Genomic DNA, 16,342 nt, shown 5'->3' on the forward strand with positions numbered 1-16,342 from the left:
AACCGCGTGGGCACGGACCACGCGCCTCCTAATCTCGTTTCCTCCGACGTACCGATACCCCCGGCGCCTGGAGCGTTACCCCCCATCTCTAAGCTCATACCTCAATGGAGTACGTCTATGGACCGCCAGCGCCACGAAGCCGCAAATTGCTCCACGCAAAAGGTTGCAGGGACAAATTTCAATGCATAGGTCAATAAAGTACTCCACCAACTTTTCTCGTGATAATAGCTACTGTGTGTGGCTCTACAGCCTCATTTTTATGTGAGCGTGTTGGGGTGATTCGGCGCGTTGCGTAATGGTGCGCACGGGCTGCAGAAACACCGTACCCGGCACTGGGACCGAAAACGGGCCCGCCTCATGCATGCACGGCTTCAACACAGCGTGGGGCATTGTCAACGAATGTTACCGTTCTTGAGGAAATAACATAGCATTGCGACAAGACCGTGAATGCAATGTCGACGCGACTATTATATCAAAGTTCGGAGACAACGTCAACATGGCTCTGTTTGATAAGCAGGACCTGAGATGCGAGTCATCTTCACCGACGAGGTCACTGTGCCACATCCGCCCAGCCACTGTGCCACATCCGCCCAGCCACTGTGCCATCTCCGCCGCTCGTCTTCACACAATAATCTACCTTTCTCTGCACTTTCAGCAGCCGTCGCGGATCCAATAGCAACAAGCAAAATTTCAAATACACTGCATCTCAGAAAGCATCTCTGCCGCGATCTTCTCGGCCAATGCATCTACCGCGGTCAGTACTGGTACTGTGCAAGAGTTTATAAGTGACCACTTACAGACGGTAGCCTGTGGTTGTCCGGGAGGTAAGAATGGAAACGCCGAAGCATCGACAACTCTCAAACCATCCACACCAATCACTCTTGCTTTCGAATCAACCACCGCCAACCTGTCGTCCACCTTGCCCATCCTGTTCGTACCCGCAGCATTGTATACCGAGTTTGCGCTTGCCCTAATCACTTCTTGAATCTGATCACCACTCTGTACATCTTGGCCCGGGAAAGCTTCGTCTCCAGCCACCACCTGCAGAGCGTCTGTGGAGAAGAGCGCGCGTCCGCGCTTGAAGGCTACGATGGCCAATTCCATGTCGCGTGGATCACTCAGCCAGTTGGGACTGATGACAGGGTTGATGGCTGTATCTGCTGAGCGAATGGACACATTACCACGAGAAAAGGTAGACACCAAGCCCACGGAAGCGGCAACGTACTGCTTTTCATCTGTAAGGCCGATGCTGCTGTCGTTCCCAGTACCGAAGTAGGCATCTAGAACGAGGTACTGTAGGTTCGGCCAGTCCATGGGAAAGCTGGTCTGGATGGAGCTGTACGTATTGTTGCTAACGCATCCTGGCGTGACGCGCTCGAAGCCGGCAACATCGCCGCCGACATTGGTCAACATGCCAGTGCGGTTGTTGTTGTACTCCGTGACGGCAGATGAAAGATACCCAGGATTCGCAAGACTGTTATGTGTAGTGACATTGACCCGGTACGTTGGGCCAACTAGAACGTTGTCCATCATATTCTGACCGACACCTGCGAGATCTGCTACAACTTCAATGTTGTGGTGCTGCAGGATCGATTTTGGTCCAATGCCAGAGACCATTAGCATTTGCGGCGAGCGCATCTACGTACGGTGTCAGTAGATGAGTCAGGACTGATTCATATTTACATACCACTCCAGCAGACACAATGACTTCTTTGCTTGCTTTAAGCAAATAATGCGTTCCTGCAGTTTCCACGGCTACTCCTGTAGCTCTTTTCCCGTCAAAATTGATCTTTTTGGCCAAGCTCGACTTGTACAAGGAGACCTTGTTTCCTTGGGCAATTGCAGAGTACAGCATCTCAGCGGATGAACTTCTCATTTGCGTTTCCTGATCCAGTGTTTGAGGGATAAAAGACCACCCGAGCAATTTTCCGCTCGCAAAGCTGTTCAGTGTTTCAAGGCCTAGTTCCGCGAATCCCTTTGCCAACCAAGACGTTATGCGGTTCGTCCAGGCTCCATGACCAATTTGTATTGGCCCGCCATGAGAGCTCCAATCTGAGTTGTTCAGCCTCCGTGGTACATCTGAAGGCTGAGAGCTGCCATCTGCAATGGGTGCGCGAACACTTCGTTGGAAATACTGCAAGAACTTGTCGAAGCTATACGTCTGGTCGCCAACATCGTTTGCCCATTTGTCGAATGCTCCTCTGGACCCTCTGTACCTGATAAGCAAGGTCCGACCAAAGTACCATCACGCACGAGCGCACCTTATGTACCAAAGAAAGTTCCTCGCACTCGATCCACCAATCACTTTTCCAGAATTGAACAACAATCTCCGATTATTCAGAGCCTTGCCTAGTATCAGCAAACTGGAAGCCATTCAAGTTGTTCCCCTCAACTCACCGCTTGAGGCTCCGTGTACATGTACCAATCCAGTGCAGGATTCTTGACCACGGGATTACTCCCTGTGAACGTACTCGCATATGCGGGCACTTGTGAGTTATTCCCATTTGCAAATTCACAAAAGTCTCCAGCTTCGATGACCGCGACTGAAAATTGCGCAGAGAGTCGATTTGCGAGTGTGAGCCCAGCTGTTCCACCACCGATCACGACATAGTCAAATGTCGCATCTTGTCCGGGTACTCCAAAATAAGATCCGAGAAGACCTAGTGAGGGGAACAATTTTGTCTGTGCGTGAATAATAGAAACGAGGAGTGCAAAAGCCAGAACAAAATTCAATCGGGGAAGCATCATCTCGGGGCTTCGCGGGCATCAATCACAACGCGGAAAGTAGAAGCAACTTCCATCAGGTATAGTCCATCCCATTTCTGATAAACGTTTCTGGGTGTAGTTGCGGCCCAGAAGTATTCTTTTGGGTTAGACGGTTAGGTTACAGGGCGCAGGTTCCGAAAGCACATTTTCGATATGTACATCCTTGTGTTTCCTTAGCCGCATGCTCAAGCGCTTTAAAATAGTATATCGCATTCCGCTGACCTTGCTGCAGCGAGCCCTGCGCGAATACAGGCTCGTAAGGGGCAGTAGTACAGGCACAGCCAATGATCGCAATCGCGTACGCGCTTCCAGTATTTGAGTTCATTGAGAGGAATAGTGCTATCTTGCATCGCAGCTTAAATGACCTGCATACTCCATTCAATCTTTCGCGCAGTCTTCAACCGCTCGGTACATTAAACTTCCTTGCTTAGTACGGTTACACGGCGCCGCTGATCTCGACGTTGGGTACAGCCACGGCATTATTCGAGTGCAGGACCACATTGTTAAAATAAGTTCAGAAGTCCAATTCACTAGCCCCGTGTAACAAGAAGACTGGGATTGTCAACCATCGGCATAGACGGCATAATCCTGCCAAGGCGTTCTTGATCGACCGGTGGCGCCGGCCATTGCATCAGCACGGGTCATCACACAGCGCTGTCGTGATCAAGAAGATGAGTATATAAGACATGGGTCGATGCTAACATGGATGTATGTACTACTGTATGTATGTATATTTAAGACTCGTAGCACTCCCCAATTTCGCACTAGTTTGGTCTAATCTAACTCGCAAGCGTCACAAGAATTCCGTCCGTTGTCGTCGTCTGACAAATTTGGAACCGACCAGACACAAGGCTCCAATTCAGGTTCCCTGTACAAGCATATTTGCAGCTGTCAATGAAATCTCCCAGATCCCGTCGGAGGATCAAGTCTTCCCCGTGCCGCTGGAGAAGTCGCTCGGCTGCATCATCTACGCTCCGGATGGACTGTACAATGAGGCTCGCTGCAATGCTCATAGCTGTATCCATGGAGCCATGCTCCGCGAAAAGTACCGGTAGAATGGAGTCGACCTGGCCTTGGGCGAGTTCTTTCTTGAAGGAAAGAATGTCGTTCATAATGCATATGACGATGTTTGTGGCGTCCCAGATGGTAGTCATGTCTGGATCTGCCATGATCTCGCTTGGAAGTACTATTCTGCAAGCAAATTCCGATAGTGCCAGACATACGCGAACCGCTCCCGAGCCCATGCGACGCTGAAGATACTCCTGGGCTGTTGGCAAATGGCCTTCGACTTGGTTCTGCTGCTCGAGCTGGCACGACTCAACAAAGTAGACCAGCTCATTAAGGAATATTTGTGTTTTCTCTGCAGTAATATAATGAGTGATGACATGCAGTGTGTTTCCTTGACAAGTACTGACCTGGTGGGTATCCCTGCCGCACCGCTTCGCAGACACGCGTTATGTCTGTGATTATGGGGCTGTCTAAGGCGATGGGCTCACCATAATCCTGATTGAGACATGCCCGGATGTACCGGATTGTGTATTCTCGAAAGGTCGTTGCTTGGTCCATATCATTGATCAGATTCGAATATTCCGCGGAGTCGAGCTCTTTTAAGCATTAACACGCTTTGCAAACGAAAGACTGCATAATCGTAGGTCTCTTACCATCGTCCCAGGCAAAGAGCCATGTCGAGAGATGCGTGACCACGCAAAGATCTTCAAACGAAGCATATGGCCACCAAGATGAGCCAAACAATGCTGCATCTGCGAGCTTCATCTTCTGCAATCGTTTGCCTGGTGGAAACAATCTATGTCACTTAGCAGCCATACCAGACCAATTCTTGGGGGTAACTTACCTTTCGAACCTTTCATGCACTTCGTCCCTCAACAAGTTCTTATGCAAGTTGACACTCGCAGGCCAGTGCGCAATCATGGCTTTCAGATCTGGAATAGCAAGGGTCATTCCCTTGAGCGACTCCAAGAGGAGCTCTCGAGTTGCAGAAGATTCGTAAGCCATTGTTCAGTAAGTGTTGACAGTATTGAGAAACATGCAAATTGCCGCAAGACAAGCAGGAGAATCGGTGTAGTAAGTCATATCCAACAGTCGTGTGGGCGCAATTATGCATGAAGATCGCTGGTCTTGTCAGCCTTGCCAACCTTGAGTCTCGGGGTTGAATATGCATGTGAGAGGCAAAGTCGGAAACCGCTAATTCCGAAACGGGTCGTTTGTTGTGCACAGGCAAGACAAACGGGCGCTAGGCCAAATGGAGAGGTCGTCTCTCACCCTTTCACATTTGTCCGGGGCAGGTGGGGCCAAGCGCGAGTAGGGCCAAGCCAGGTGGCTTGTGATACTGTAAGGGCTCGCTAGAACATCACTGTCATCTTCACCGCTTCAGCCGTCCCACCAACGCGTTTCGAGTCAACCAAGGCTGACCGGTAGAAGGTGTAGCACGAAACACCCTTGTTATCTCCAGGAAAGGCGCCGCCGCAACCACGCAGAACACGCTCTATTGACAACCCCGCCTCTCTCAAAACTCTTCTAGCTGCACATATCTATTGGCGCCCTGTTTCAGCAGCGCCCCGGAAGAACACTTCAATCACTATGGGTAGCTCAACCTCAGACCCCAAGGACATCGCCATCGTCGTCGTACAAGGCTCATTCCATACGCCCCGAGCGTATCAGAAGCTGACCGACGGCTTGGAGCACCAAGGCTATGCGACTTTCCAACCTGAACTTCCAAGTTGCAGCAACACCGACGATGCTGACTTCCCCTCGAAGACGCTTCACGATGACTCTACGGTAGTCAAGAGCGTTGTCGAGCGACTTGTCAACGATGAGGGCAAAAAGGTATTCGTTGTCATGCACTCTTATGGTGGATTGGTAGGAAGCAATGCCATTCCGAAAGAATTGAGCTTCAAGTACAGAAAGTCTGCTGGGCTGTCGGGAGGGGTCATTCACTTGCTCTACATTGCGGCATTTGTACTTGATGAGCGCCAATCTGTACTCGGCACATTCGGTGAATCGCCTAACAACGATGTTAAGGTAAGCAAAACCCTATGGTTCATATCAAGTCACATTGCTGACGATGAGCTAGGACGATGGTCGCTTCTTCCTCAAAGGTGGAGCTTCTTTGCTCTACAACGATCTTTCCGATGACGAAGCGGCTGCTTGGGAATCACGTCTGATCCCCCAGTCACATGCGGTGCAGAAGTCAGAGATTGAGGTCACAGCATACAAGTATATTCCGTCGACATACATGATTTGCGAGAACGACAAGGCAGCACCTCCTCAATACCAGGAGATGTTCGCAGGAGCTGCTGGTGCGAAGATCATTAAGCTCGCTGCTGGCCATATGCCCATGTTAAGCCAGCCAGACGCACTCGTGGAGAAGGTTGTGGAGGCGGTCAAAGAAGCTGGTGCCGAGCTCGAGTAGTGTCGGAAGATGATCGCGGGGCACAATGTAGGAATCGAAGAATGCACTAACATGACTAAAGAAGCTGCTGCAACAAGCAGGCAGGGAATGGAATGTTTAGACTATAAAAGTTTCAAAATTACTCCCGCGTGTATGATGCTCTCACCACAAAATACGATGCATGAAGCTGTAATCGACAGAGTAGTCGCAATGCCCAAGAGCCATGAATCACCGAGATGAAGCACAAATCATGCAGGAGACCATATTCGTGGCTCGCGCAGATTCTCTTGAATATATAAGCTCCACCGCCCCTTCTGACTAGGCTAGTAGTCATACCACTTTAATCATGGCTGAATCCAAAAGCCACAAGAGCAGCAGCTACGTGATGACTCCAAGCAACACGGCTGTAAGTAGGAATCATAATCGATTCTTCTGTATATGATCGATAAGTTCTAATGATTTTGGTAGCAAGAGATCGCCCGTCTGGGTACTGCATCTTCCTACGGTGGTAAGACGATCCTAGAACTAAACATTTCGCAGACCTGCAACACCAGATTTGGCTGAAGACACTCAACGGCCAGCTTTTCACAGCTCCCGTCGATCTCAAAACTAAAACTACTGAAGGGGAAGCATTCGATGTACTCGACGTAGGATGCGGCAGCGGGAGTTGGGCAATTGACTTAGCTCTTCGATGTCCTCATCTACGCATCCTCGGTGTAGATATCACCCCACCAATCTTGCCAGATGACCCACAAACCAGCAATATAACTTTCCTCAAGGCAGATGTTGAGCAGGATTGGTGTTTTGCTGCAAACACAAAATTTCGCTACATACACGGCCGTATGCTTCAATCCGGCATTCACGACTGGCCAGCGCTGTTGCAAAAGTGCTGGGAATACCTAGCACCCGACGGATGGGTCGAGCTGATCGATGTTGAGCATCCTTTTCGATGCGACGCGGTCCCAAGCGAAGCCTCGGCAATGCCTCCATTCGTCAGATTTGGCTACGCTGCCGAAGAGGCCTGGAAGTCGAATGGGCTGGATTACCGCGCCACTTTGAAACATGAGGAGCGCTTCAGAGCTTTGGGATTCCAGAGCGTGTCTGATCGAACTGTGAGATGGCCACTGGGATCTTGGGAGCAGGCTGAGAATGAGGAGGGATTTGCTGGCGATATGATACTGGCAAATTTTTCGAAGTTCATTGCGGCAGCCGGTACAGCTATTTTGGGCAGCGGAAAAGCGGGGGAGGGATATGCCCCGATGAGTGCAGAAGCAGCGCGAGAACTGGTCGCTGAGATGACAACAGATTTGGAGGCGGATTGGATAACGTGGAAGTATTGGCTCTGCATGTAAGTCGCAACCGGACCCTCTTGACTTATAAAGATTCATGCAATTCTAACTCGATGCTCTTTGTTTTCTAGGAAGGTGTACATTGCTCAAAAGCCTACAGAGTAGTGGACGGTGTTTCTTCATAGTCTTGTCCACTTGGTCCCCCAGATCTCGCAATGCACAAATACGATGCACAGCGCACTAAACAACCTCTCTCACACTATGTGCCACATCTCTCTTACTATTGACACTTTGCCCATCCATATTCACCATTTCATCACCATCCATGTTATGGTGATATCCTGATATCTGAGTATCTGCATGATCAGTCTGTGACCGATTGGAGTGGAACGATAGCAGATTGCCAACTCTGGATCCAATCGATGTTATGACTTGTACGATATTCAGCAGCCTCTGTCCGAGACTATTCGCCAAGAACGGAAGACATGCTGATGATATTCCCAGACATGGCTCAATGTATGTCCAGACTGACGCGTTGAAGACTGATTTCGAGATGTCGGCAAGATCGATGGTTGCGGTCATGCAAGCGCGGACTAAGCTGGCTATGCATGCGCTATGGATTGTTAGCCTCGCCCTTCAAAGTAGAGCCAAGGCTTGTACTTACAGTGAACCAAGCAAGAATGCGCAAAGCACCAAAGCTTTCTGCTTAGATTCCATCTGTAGTTTCCACACTGGGATGATCGGGAGTAAGAGAATACTCCAGTCCAAAATATTGTTGGAAATCGAGTTTCCCCACAAGAACGGGATCAATTCGATGCAGTGCCCAGGTTTCAATGGTAGCCACGCCTTATCGACGGGATTGCACTGAAACACGACTGTCAAGAAGATTGCGATGCCCCAAGCAACGCAAAGACTACCGATAACCCAGATGGACTTCCTAACCCATGGGATGTGGCCGAAGATGCGCCGGAAGGAGATCAAGATTGAGACTTTGATCAAGGTAATCGTGATGGTGTAACCTAGTTCGGGCCAAAAGAACATCTGTTGCGCTGTGAGTCCTCTCTTCAGCCTCCAGAGGCGCCTCCGACTACCTTGAACAGCCATGTCATCTCGTCCATCGTCAGCTCTGCGAAAGGTTTACCCTCACCACCCTTTACGGCAACTGATCATGACTCGTTAGCTTCTTGCACATTTCAAGTGCTTGTTACTTACGCAGAATCGCGCCGACATCTTGGAGGTAGAGGAGGAACACTCCGACGATGAGAAGCCAGTCATCAGATCCTACAAAACCTTTCTTCGCTCTCATCCATACTCTGGCCAGGACGAACAGAGTCGCGATAACGCTCAGCACCACCGTGATGGTGATTGACTTTTGTCCATCCGAGGTTAGTGCCATGGCGACGAGATGGGTTCTTGCATACGCTCTCGAGGCTGAAGGAGCGGCGGGGCACCGCAATAAACCAATGCCCAAGGCACCAGACTACGGGCTGACAAGTTTTTGTCACGCTGCTGCAAGGTCATCTTAACCAGCCGAATCTAGTGGTTTGGCTAACGTTACACAGATGCGCTGTGCATACATAAGCCAGCCACACTCATCTGCTGATATGGAATGCAGGCTAGTAAAACGCTGACATGCAACCCATAAAGGGCCCATAGCGGTAGGCGCCGTCCGCTATGCACAGTCCGGGGCACTGTCATCTGGAAATATCTACGATTGGTGTCGCCAAGTCGATCCGTGTTGAGGGTCAATCAAATTGCATGATACCACACAGGTCGAAGGATGGCTAGCTGCCATAATTAGGCTAGGGTCGGGGAGTAAGCCGGGTCGAGAGTCTGAACAGGTCGGGAAATTGGTGCTACATCGCGCTGACAGTTACCGGCTGGCTGGATGTATCTTACGGCAAGAGCAGATAAACTCGTGCTAATGTCCGTCGTGCAGATCCAGCGCTACAAACAACATGATGAACTCCGCTCCCCTCTTCCTCTAGCGTTACTAAATCTAGCTTGCGCAGCTAAGAAAGTCATCACACTGCATGTACACAACTGTGTACAAGGCCCCATGGTGTCTTTGGAATGAAGAGATGGGGACCGAAACAGCCTTGCCCGCTGTCGCGGATCAACTGTCAAACTACCAGCCTCGTGATATTTGTCACCAATTGTAGAAGGTTCTCTTTGTTCGAGCACAAGTGGAATCCCTGCAACCGCTGCTGGAGTTTCTATACTGGTGAGACATCAGCCTTCGCATGTCTCGGTGGAGACATAGTCAGGGATGATCGGACCCTTATACAAGGCTCATTGAGCTTCTTGAGAAGCTCTGAGAGCTGTGGCGAAGCAACATTCTAAGTTCTTGGAGTTGTACCCAGACTGGTTGCGCACTTTTATGAGACGATTTCCAGATCGCATCCTTCGATAATCCCTTACTCGATCTACCGCCACTACCATGCATCCAATTCTTTACATTTATCTCGCCATCGCTTGCTATGTCGTCTACGGAATTGTGCTTGCATTGTATCGCCTGACGTTTCATCCACTCGCTCGCTTTCCTGGTTCAAAGCTTGCTGCTGCCACAAAATGGTACGAAGCGTACTTCGACTTGGTCAAGTCGCCAGGCGGGCAGTTCATGGTCGAAATTGATCGCATGCATGAAAAATACGGTAAAGATAACCCTGCTCATGGGCGCCTCAAGTTTACTCTAACACGTGAAGGCCCAATCGTGCGAATTAACCCCGATGAGCTCCATGTTAAAGATGCCGAGTGGGCTGAGACCCTTTACTGTAATTCGTCGCATGTACGTCACAAAGCTTGATCCAAATAATGCTCTCAGCTACTGACTCCAAGGCCAGGGTGCAAGAGACAAGTACCCTCCTGCAGCCATGATGACCGGCACGCCAAAAGGAGGTGCGTTTATCGTCTGAATGCCGTACTGAACCATTCACTAATCGTCATTGAAGTATTTGGCACCGTCAAACATGACGTTCATCGCAGGAGAAGGGCCGCCATCAACCATTTCTTCTCGAAGAATGCCATCAACAATGTTGAGCCCATGATCCAGGAGATGACGTCTCGCCTATGTCAAAACCTCTCGCAAGCTGCCGCTTCAGGCATTGAGCTTGAAATGCAAAGTCACTTTCTTGCCATCACCACTGATGTCGTCTGTCAACATACTTTCCAGAGAAATCTTGGCCTATTGCATAGTACCAAACACGCGCATAATTGGAAGGAGACAATAAGAGCGATTGCAATCTTGACGCCATTGGCCAAGCAATTCACATGGATCATACCGATGGCGCTAAAAGTGCCAGTGACCTTACTCAACGCGGTCGTTCCGAGTCTTGGAAGGATTGTCCAACTGCATCGTGTAAGTCGTCAGCGAGCACTCAAGTTCATATTCTTTGTATGACAGTGCAGTATCCGTCTTGATTGATAGAGCTAATATGTGCATCAGGATATGCATACGGAAGCCGGTGCAGCCATTCAAAATCACTCTTCTCCTGATATAACAAAGCTATCAAAGTCACAATGGGGAACTGATGCAGACGTCAAGGAGCAGCAAAGTACGATTTTTCAAAGTTGCCTGAAGAGTCGCCACTTGGATGCCGATGAAAAGAAGCTGGATCGTCTGGCTCAAGAAGCCTTCACAATCATCGTCGCTGGAGGCGAAACCACAGCTCGCGTACTAACGACGGCAACATTCTATATGGTCGAACACAAAGAGAGAGTCATCCTCAGACTGCGTGATGAGCTTCGTTCAATCTCGTCAGACTTCTCCAAAGAGCTGAGTTTGAAGGCGCTCGAGCAGCTTCCCTGGCTCGTGAGTCACGTCACATCGAAATGTAAAAGCACCACTAATCGTTGTAACAGTCTGCCATCATTAAAGAGTCCCTACGTATCACCGCCTTGGTCACATCTCGACTACCACTCATCTCACCCGACAGTCCCTTACACTACAGAGAGTGGATAATCCCCGCCGGAACGCCAGTCAGCATGAGTCTAAGAGACGTACTTCTTGACGACAGCATCTTCAAGAACCCACATGAATTTCACCCCGAGCGATGGCTCGCTGAGAACCCAAGCCTAGCGCGCATAAGCAAGTTATATATGCCCTTCGGCAGAGGGAGCCGTATGTGTGTTGGTCTGAACCTCGCGCTGGCTGAGCTGTACCTGATACTAGGAACTCTCTTTGACAAGTTCGAGTTCGACCTATTTGAGACAACAAAGGAGCGTGACATTGATATCGTGAGGGACTGCTTCATCGGAGAGCCGTCTACACAGAGTCAAGGAGTGCGTGTAAAAGTCAGACTAAATTAGGAGCGCATCATGGTTCAGCGATCAGCGTTTCACCACGTCGACATGTTAATATGCTTTTGCTCCAGAGTTGGTTTCTGTATGAGCTGGCTTTCTTTCGTTTAGAGATATCCACATAGAATGGTTTTCTGAGCCTTACCTTTAGATAGCCGCAATACCACCAGGCTGTTTCTGAACCAAACTGAACATTGGATTATGTCAGTGAAGCCCGCGTTCGATCTCGTGCACATGGCACCGGGACATGTCTTTGGCCCAAATGAGCTTGTTACTGACTCGAGGGAACTTTTACAGACGGGAACAAATCGAATAATTCGTGTGATGGAAATCCAAACTGAGACTTCCAACCCTTCAGCAGCACTGCCATCAGCTGCTATTGTATCCTATGACGAGTTCTATCATTCCATTGGAAACTTTCACATACCCAACCCAACAAGGATATAAAATGACCATGATGCTGTCCCCAAGAGGCCAACAGATTTCAGCTGCAACCAGTGCAAGACATCCAAGTCTAAGCACTCAAAACCATTGTCCAAGGCTCCTCAAAGGGATATAAAGCGTTTGAACACATGCTGTCATGGGTATTTCCCTCTTACATGTATCGGCCAGCCCTTGGGCGTACTCTGGGACTGGGCCAGAGGCTCACAGGCCACCTGTATATATTCCCCACGAACCTTGAGGCTCAGCCATCAAGGATTTGTCTAATATGATTCCATTTGGCCTCACACGGCACCAATCCATCCTGTGTCCGATTGCTTGCCTATAGTGACCTCACAGACCATATGGAAGCGAGAAGTGATACATTGAATTCTGGATTTTAATTTCTGAAAAAAAGAAAATTCTTATAGAAGTGGTTCTTCGCATCGGTGGTTCCACTAAACCACCGATGCGCTGCCATATATAGGGAGCTTTTCAATGTTCTGTCTAATTTTTTGTTTATCGCTTTTCAGTTCTGCAATTCACAGTTCAGTTTTTGGTGCGCTTCCTGTGCAGAACTTGGCGTGGTCAAAATGAGTATCAGAAACGAATCTCGGAAAACAATAAGCAAATTACAGCAAAACTCAGCCTGCGGTCCCTATGCATTGTGTTGTACGACGGCTACAGCAAGTGGCGGATGGGGCGATGTGCTCACCCACGAGGTTGATGGGTGTACATGGTCGGCATGTCGTCATATGTTGCAGGTTCAGCTAGAGTCTTGTATGTTCCTCTTCGTTCAAGCCTTCAACGGCATCCAACGACAACATGGATCACCTCGATGATATTGCAGCTTTGGCCCAAGACGCAGCATTGCTTGTGTCAATTGAGTAAGCTGCTGAGGCTTATGAAAGAGAAGGTGTCAAGCAATTTGTTGAAGTCGCACGTTAAGTGGAGCTCGGCGTACAGTTCGATTGGTTCTCGGGGATGAGTAGTATTACAGAGAGCCTTCAGGGGTTGGTTATTACTTAAGCGAAGCTCGTAATGATGTAGGGTAGTCGTCTAGTCAAAGACCGTGGCGACTGGTAGCAACGAGTAGTACAGAGTAGACTATCTGGCTCGGAAGCTGGGGATTGAGATTCTGTCACGGTTTGGGGTGCTCCTGCCTGTTGTACCTCACCCCCATGAGAGTGACTGCCACGTCACACTAGCATTGTTTACAGCTACTCACCTATACATACTGTTCGTAGCTTCACCCAATACAACCCCAGTACAATCTTCAAATTCTTCCCTTTGCGTACAGTTCTTCACTGAACTCTGACAGATTCTGATAACAAGGTTGATTGACGAGGTTGAACACGATGCCATAAGGACAGTGTTCCTACATAGCTATATACAAAGTACGGTTCGGAAGTGATCTGTTGCGCTCCGTACGCTCTTGCAGATCCGCAAGAGCATTGAGAGCGTATATGCAAGGCACTCTGTATGCTCTGTAGTGGTACGTCGGATCGTGAGATCAGTGAGAGCATATATGCAGAGCGTCGGCTGGCCTCGTTGTGACTTTCCGTTTAACCGAGGTTTGCCAATGCTCTGTTGTTGCCCGCGTTAGCGTGAGAGCGATCCTGGTTCAGTGCTACCGAGTGTACCACTGGTCGTAACACAATTACTGGAAACCATGGAGAAGGTACAAGTCTCTTACATGGGGTACGCAACTGATGCTGATCTTACTAGATTCGCTGTCAATCTGCCATTTGCTTACAGGGAGTCTGAAATGGCTGCACCGTAGCAATCGGAGGTGAAGCTGCATTGGGTGAAAGCATTCATGGCAAAAAGCTCCTGAAGGAATTTCAACTACAACGCGCATTGCATCTGGCCAACAATACTGTTTGGGGGCAATTGAGGTATTGCTGTCATCAAGAAGGTAACGCTCAGAAATGTTGGCGTCGTTGCAGCTGACAGAACTGAACATTCCTTATAGTTCATCCATGACCTTGCAAAGACCAGGGGTGCTTCTACCGCAATGAAACCCAAATCTGTGACCTACGCTCCCTCATAAGTATCTTCACCATGACTGACCAATCGATTTTCAAGTTGTTGAATCGCTTGACAAGGTCCTTCTCCGTACGAGCCGACACCGATACAGTGACACTCGTGTCGTCACATCTCACCTCCCTGTTCTAGGCCAACTTCTTGCGTAGTAGCATCTCAAGCTTCGGCAAAAGGACATTATGCCAATACGAGAAAGGGGTTAAAACAACATCTTCCCGGTGTCCTCAGAGATACTCTTGTTGTTCACCACCACCTTCCACACAATTATGTAATGGAGACAACTGGGCACGTCTTCTTCGGAGCTGTTCATCGCATTCCATTCATCCAACTCAAGGAATCGATGCTTGTCTGGGTGAGACAGTGGCTGTGAAAAGGCGGGAGGTTTCTGGCAGGAAGCGCTTGCGGGAGTCGGTGCAAAACTCGCTGGAGCAGAGGAATAGTCTATCATGGCCGCATCTACTGATTGTTCGTCAACAAAAGGATCCCAGCAGTCTTGGACTCCGTATGGGCCATCATCATATGTAACTACGTGGCTGAAGTCACATGATATCCTATTGTAGAAGGCACTGCCCAGTGGGCAAGTGCACTTACCTCTGAGCGGAGAGCTCCTGTACATCGACACCACCGAACAACAACAGATAGCAATACAATCATTGACCACAGCCTCCAACCGACACTGCTCACACAGTAACATCATAGCAAGGAAGAGCACCACTGGTCGTCATCACTGAAGGGGTTACTTGGAAAGCGCCAACTGGCATCGTGATGTCGTTCGCTTCAAAGTTGTGTGCGTATGCTCCTGTCCAGCAGCGGATGCGTTAAAATCAATCAAAGACAAGCGAAAGGCATCAATGAGCCATTTCGACATGCTTGAGCCTCCCATCATAGAGCATGTCTTGAACCATAACATGCTGCGACACAGCGAGATTCGGGGCCATTGCTGGAAAGCTGCAGGCGATGTTCGTCGTGGCTCGATCATCCTGCGGCCGTTCGCGGGCGCCCGCTTCTCGCGGAGTTGTGGCCTTGGCATTCTAGAATGTCAAAACGATACAGCAGTGATGTGTTGTTGAAATCCTGAATACTGAATTCAGGATTCGAGAAAGTCGACATGAGTTCAACTTGGATGCATACTGTAGCTGCATCATCGCCAAGCCTGTTTGATGAACGCCCTCTAGTCCCGACATCGGGACTAGGATTTCCTACTCGAACCGAAGAGCCTAATGAAGTCCTCGCTCTCTTGCGAGTTCGGCACTCGTCCCAGTGCGCCACACCACACTTTATATTCTTTGTAGATTCGATCCGCACAGGAAGCCATATCTTCTATCCACAGTTGTTCTTTGTTATCGTCTGAAATCTGCCGCGCTACCATGAGCGTAGTCCAAAGAGGTTTACATTGCTTCCAAGACGGGAGGACCGAGAACTGGTTCCGCCAGTGGCTATACAGCTGCTTTAAGGGATTGTCTGGGAACGGGCTGTGACCTAGAAGCTTTGAAAGGATCATATCCGGGTCAATGAAGAAGACTGATTCCTTTACCACTTTCACAGCCTGTAGCGGCACTCCTTGCATTATGCGTTCGGTTGAGTCACTAAGTCCATTGGTCCGTCCAGGATCCGGGCGTCCGTCCACATCTACTGCACCGAACAGCACATTGTGGTGGAGCCCAGGCAAGTTGTTGACATGTTCTTTTGGCTCTAGGCACTGAAATAGCATGCTTGCCCCCCTTCGAACACGCAAACTCTGTGCTTGGACTGTGATGACCTCTGGATCCTTGGTGTCGTCCCAATCCTCTGATTGTGGGTGCGCCAGCCCGAGCGGTACATCTACAAGGAACCCACCGCCATCACCGGTACCTCGACCGTAATATATGTTGTCAGGGTAATCGCAGATGGCCTCCATAGCCCATGAGATCCATGCCACGACTATATATCGCTTCTTCGACTCCTCTACTGTGGCCCAGGGGATACAATGAGAGCACCCTTGACGGTCGGTAGCGGACGACCGAGTTCTCTCAGGACATGGGCTTCGCAGTTCCCAGCCCATCCACCCAGGTGGTCCGCGATCCTTTGGGAATATAGGGCAGTCTCCTGGCGCTCGTAGTTTACTCAGTGGGAA

The 16,342-nt window shown here is 49.6% G+C and overlaps 6 protein-coding genes across 6 annotated transcripts; 3 read left to right on the top strand and 3 right to left on the bottom strand.

The window, feature by feature from the left end:
- Positions 1–664: 664 nt before the first annotated feature.
- BU25DRAFT_483774 (GMC oxidoreductase) lies at positions 665–2,745 on the bottom strand (the record flags this gene model as incomplete). Its single annotated transcript, XM_033711178.1, has 4 exons — positions 665–1,638; positions 1,688–2,210; positions 2,262–2,344; positions 2,398–2,745. 4 exons carry the CDS (start codon positions 2,743–2,745, stop codon positions 691–693), a joined length of 1,902 nt encoding a protein of 633 aa, XP_033565102.1. The 3' UTR covers positions 665–690.
- An 800-nt stretch (positions 2,746–3,545) lies between these two features.
- Positions 3,546–4,779, bottom strand: BU25DRAFT_446477 (terpenoid synthase; the record flags this gene model as incomplete). The annotated part of the gene is made up of 4 exons (XM_033709488.1): positions 3,546–4,126; positions 4,182–4,370; positions 4,428–4,570; positions 4,619–4,779. The coding sequence occupies 4 exons, from the start codon at positions 4,777–4,779 to the stop codon at positions 3,546–3,548; spliced, it is 1,074 nt and encodes a 357-aa protein (XP_033565103.1).
- Positions 4,780–5,157: 378 nt separating this feature from the next.
- Positions 5,158–6,287, top strand: BU25DRAFT_387191 (catalytic protein). The gene is made up of 2 exons (XM_033704427.1): positions 5,158–5,805; positions 5,858–6,287. Exons 1-2 carry the CDS (start codon positions 5,365–5,367, stop codon positions 6,194–6,196), a joined length of 780 nt encoding a protein of 259 aa, XP_033565104.1. The 5' UTR covers positions 5,158–5,364; the 3' UTR covers positions 6,197–6,287.
- Positions 6,288–6,521: 234 nt separating this feature from the next.
- Positions 6,522–7,629, top strand: BU25DRAFT_419227 (S-adenosyl-L-methionine-dependent methyltransferase; the record flags this gene model as incomplete). The annotated part of the gene is made up of 4 exons (XM_033707919.1): positions 6,522–6,581; positions 6,644–6,683; positions 6,716–7,523; positions 7,596–7,629. 4 exons carry the CDS (start codon positions 6,522–6,524, stop codon positions 7,627–7,629), a joined length of 942 nt encoding a protein of 313 aa, XP_033565105.1.
- A 6-nt stretch (positions 7,630–7,635) lies between these two features.
- BU25DRAFT_252136 (uncharacterized protein) lies at positions 7,636–8,925 on the bottom strand. The gene is made up of 4 exons (XM_033701624.1): positions 8,677–8,925; positions 8,556–8,626; positions 8,129–8,505; positions 7,636–8,077 (listed from the first exon to the last, which is right to left on the bottom strand). The coding sequence occupies exons 1-4, from the start codon at positions 8,858–8,860 to the stop codon at positions 7,705–7,707; spliced, it is 1,005 nt and encodes a 334-aa protein (XP_033565106.1). The 5' UTR covers positions 8,861–8,925; the 3' UTR covers positions 7,636–7,704.
- Positions 8,926–9,904: 979 nt separating this feature from the next.
- On the top strand, positions 9,905–11,772 carry BU25DRAFT_483787 (putative flavonoid 3-hydroxylase; the record flags this gene model as incomplete). Its single annotated transcript, XM_033711179.1, has 6 exons — positions 9,905–10,118; positions 10,170–10,252; positions 10,308–10,362; positions 10,416–10,826; positions 10,935–11,275; positions 11,326–11,772. 6 exons carry the CDS (start codon positions 9,905–9,907, stop codon positions 11,770–11,772), a joined length of 1,551 nt encoding a protein of 516 aa, XP_033565107.1.
- Between the last annotated feature and the right edge of the window lie 4,570 nt (positions 11,773–16,342).

Source organism: Macroventuria anomochaeta, assembly GCF_010093625.1.
Source record: "Macroventuria anomochaeta strain CBS 525.71 unplaced genomic scaffold BU25scaffold_6, whole genome shotgun sequence".
Classification (NCBI taxonomy): Eukaryota; Fungi; Ascomycota; class Dothideomycetes; order Pleosporales; family Didymellaceae; genus Macroventuria; species Macroventuria anomochaeta.

Excerpts from the sequence above, each read along its gene's own strand:
- BU25DRAFT_252136 (XM_033701624.1), bottom strand. The coding sequence starts at position 8,860 with ATGGCACTAACCTCGGATGGACAAAAGTCAATCACCATCACGGTGGTG. Across the intron at positions 8,627-8,676 it reads AGATGTCGGCGCGATTCTGC|TTGCCGTAAAGGGTGGTGAG; the intron begins GTAAGTAACAAG and ends AGTCATGATCAG. Across the intron at positions 8,078-8,128 it reads GCATTCTTGCTTGGTTCACT|CGCATGCATAGCCAGCTTAG; the intron begins GTAAGTACAAGC and ends AACAATCCATAG.
- BU25DRAFT_387191 (XM_033704427.1), top strand. The coding sequence starts at position 5,365 with ATGGGTAGCTCAACCTCAGACCCCAAGGACATCGCCATCGTCGTCGTA. Across the intron at positions 5,806-5,857 it reads CGCCTAACAACGATGTTAAG|GACGATGGTCGCTTCTTCCT; the intron begins GTAAGCAAAACC and ends ACGATGAGCTAG.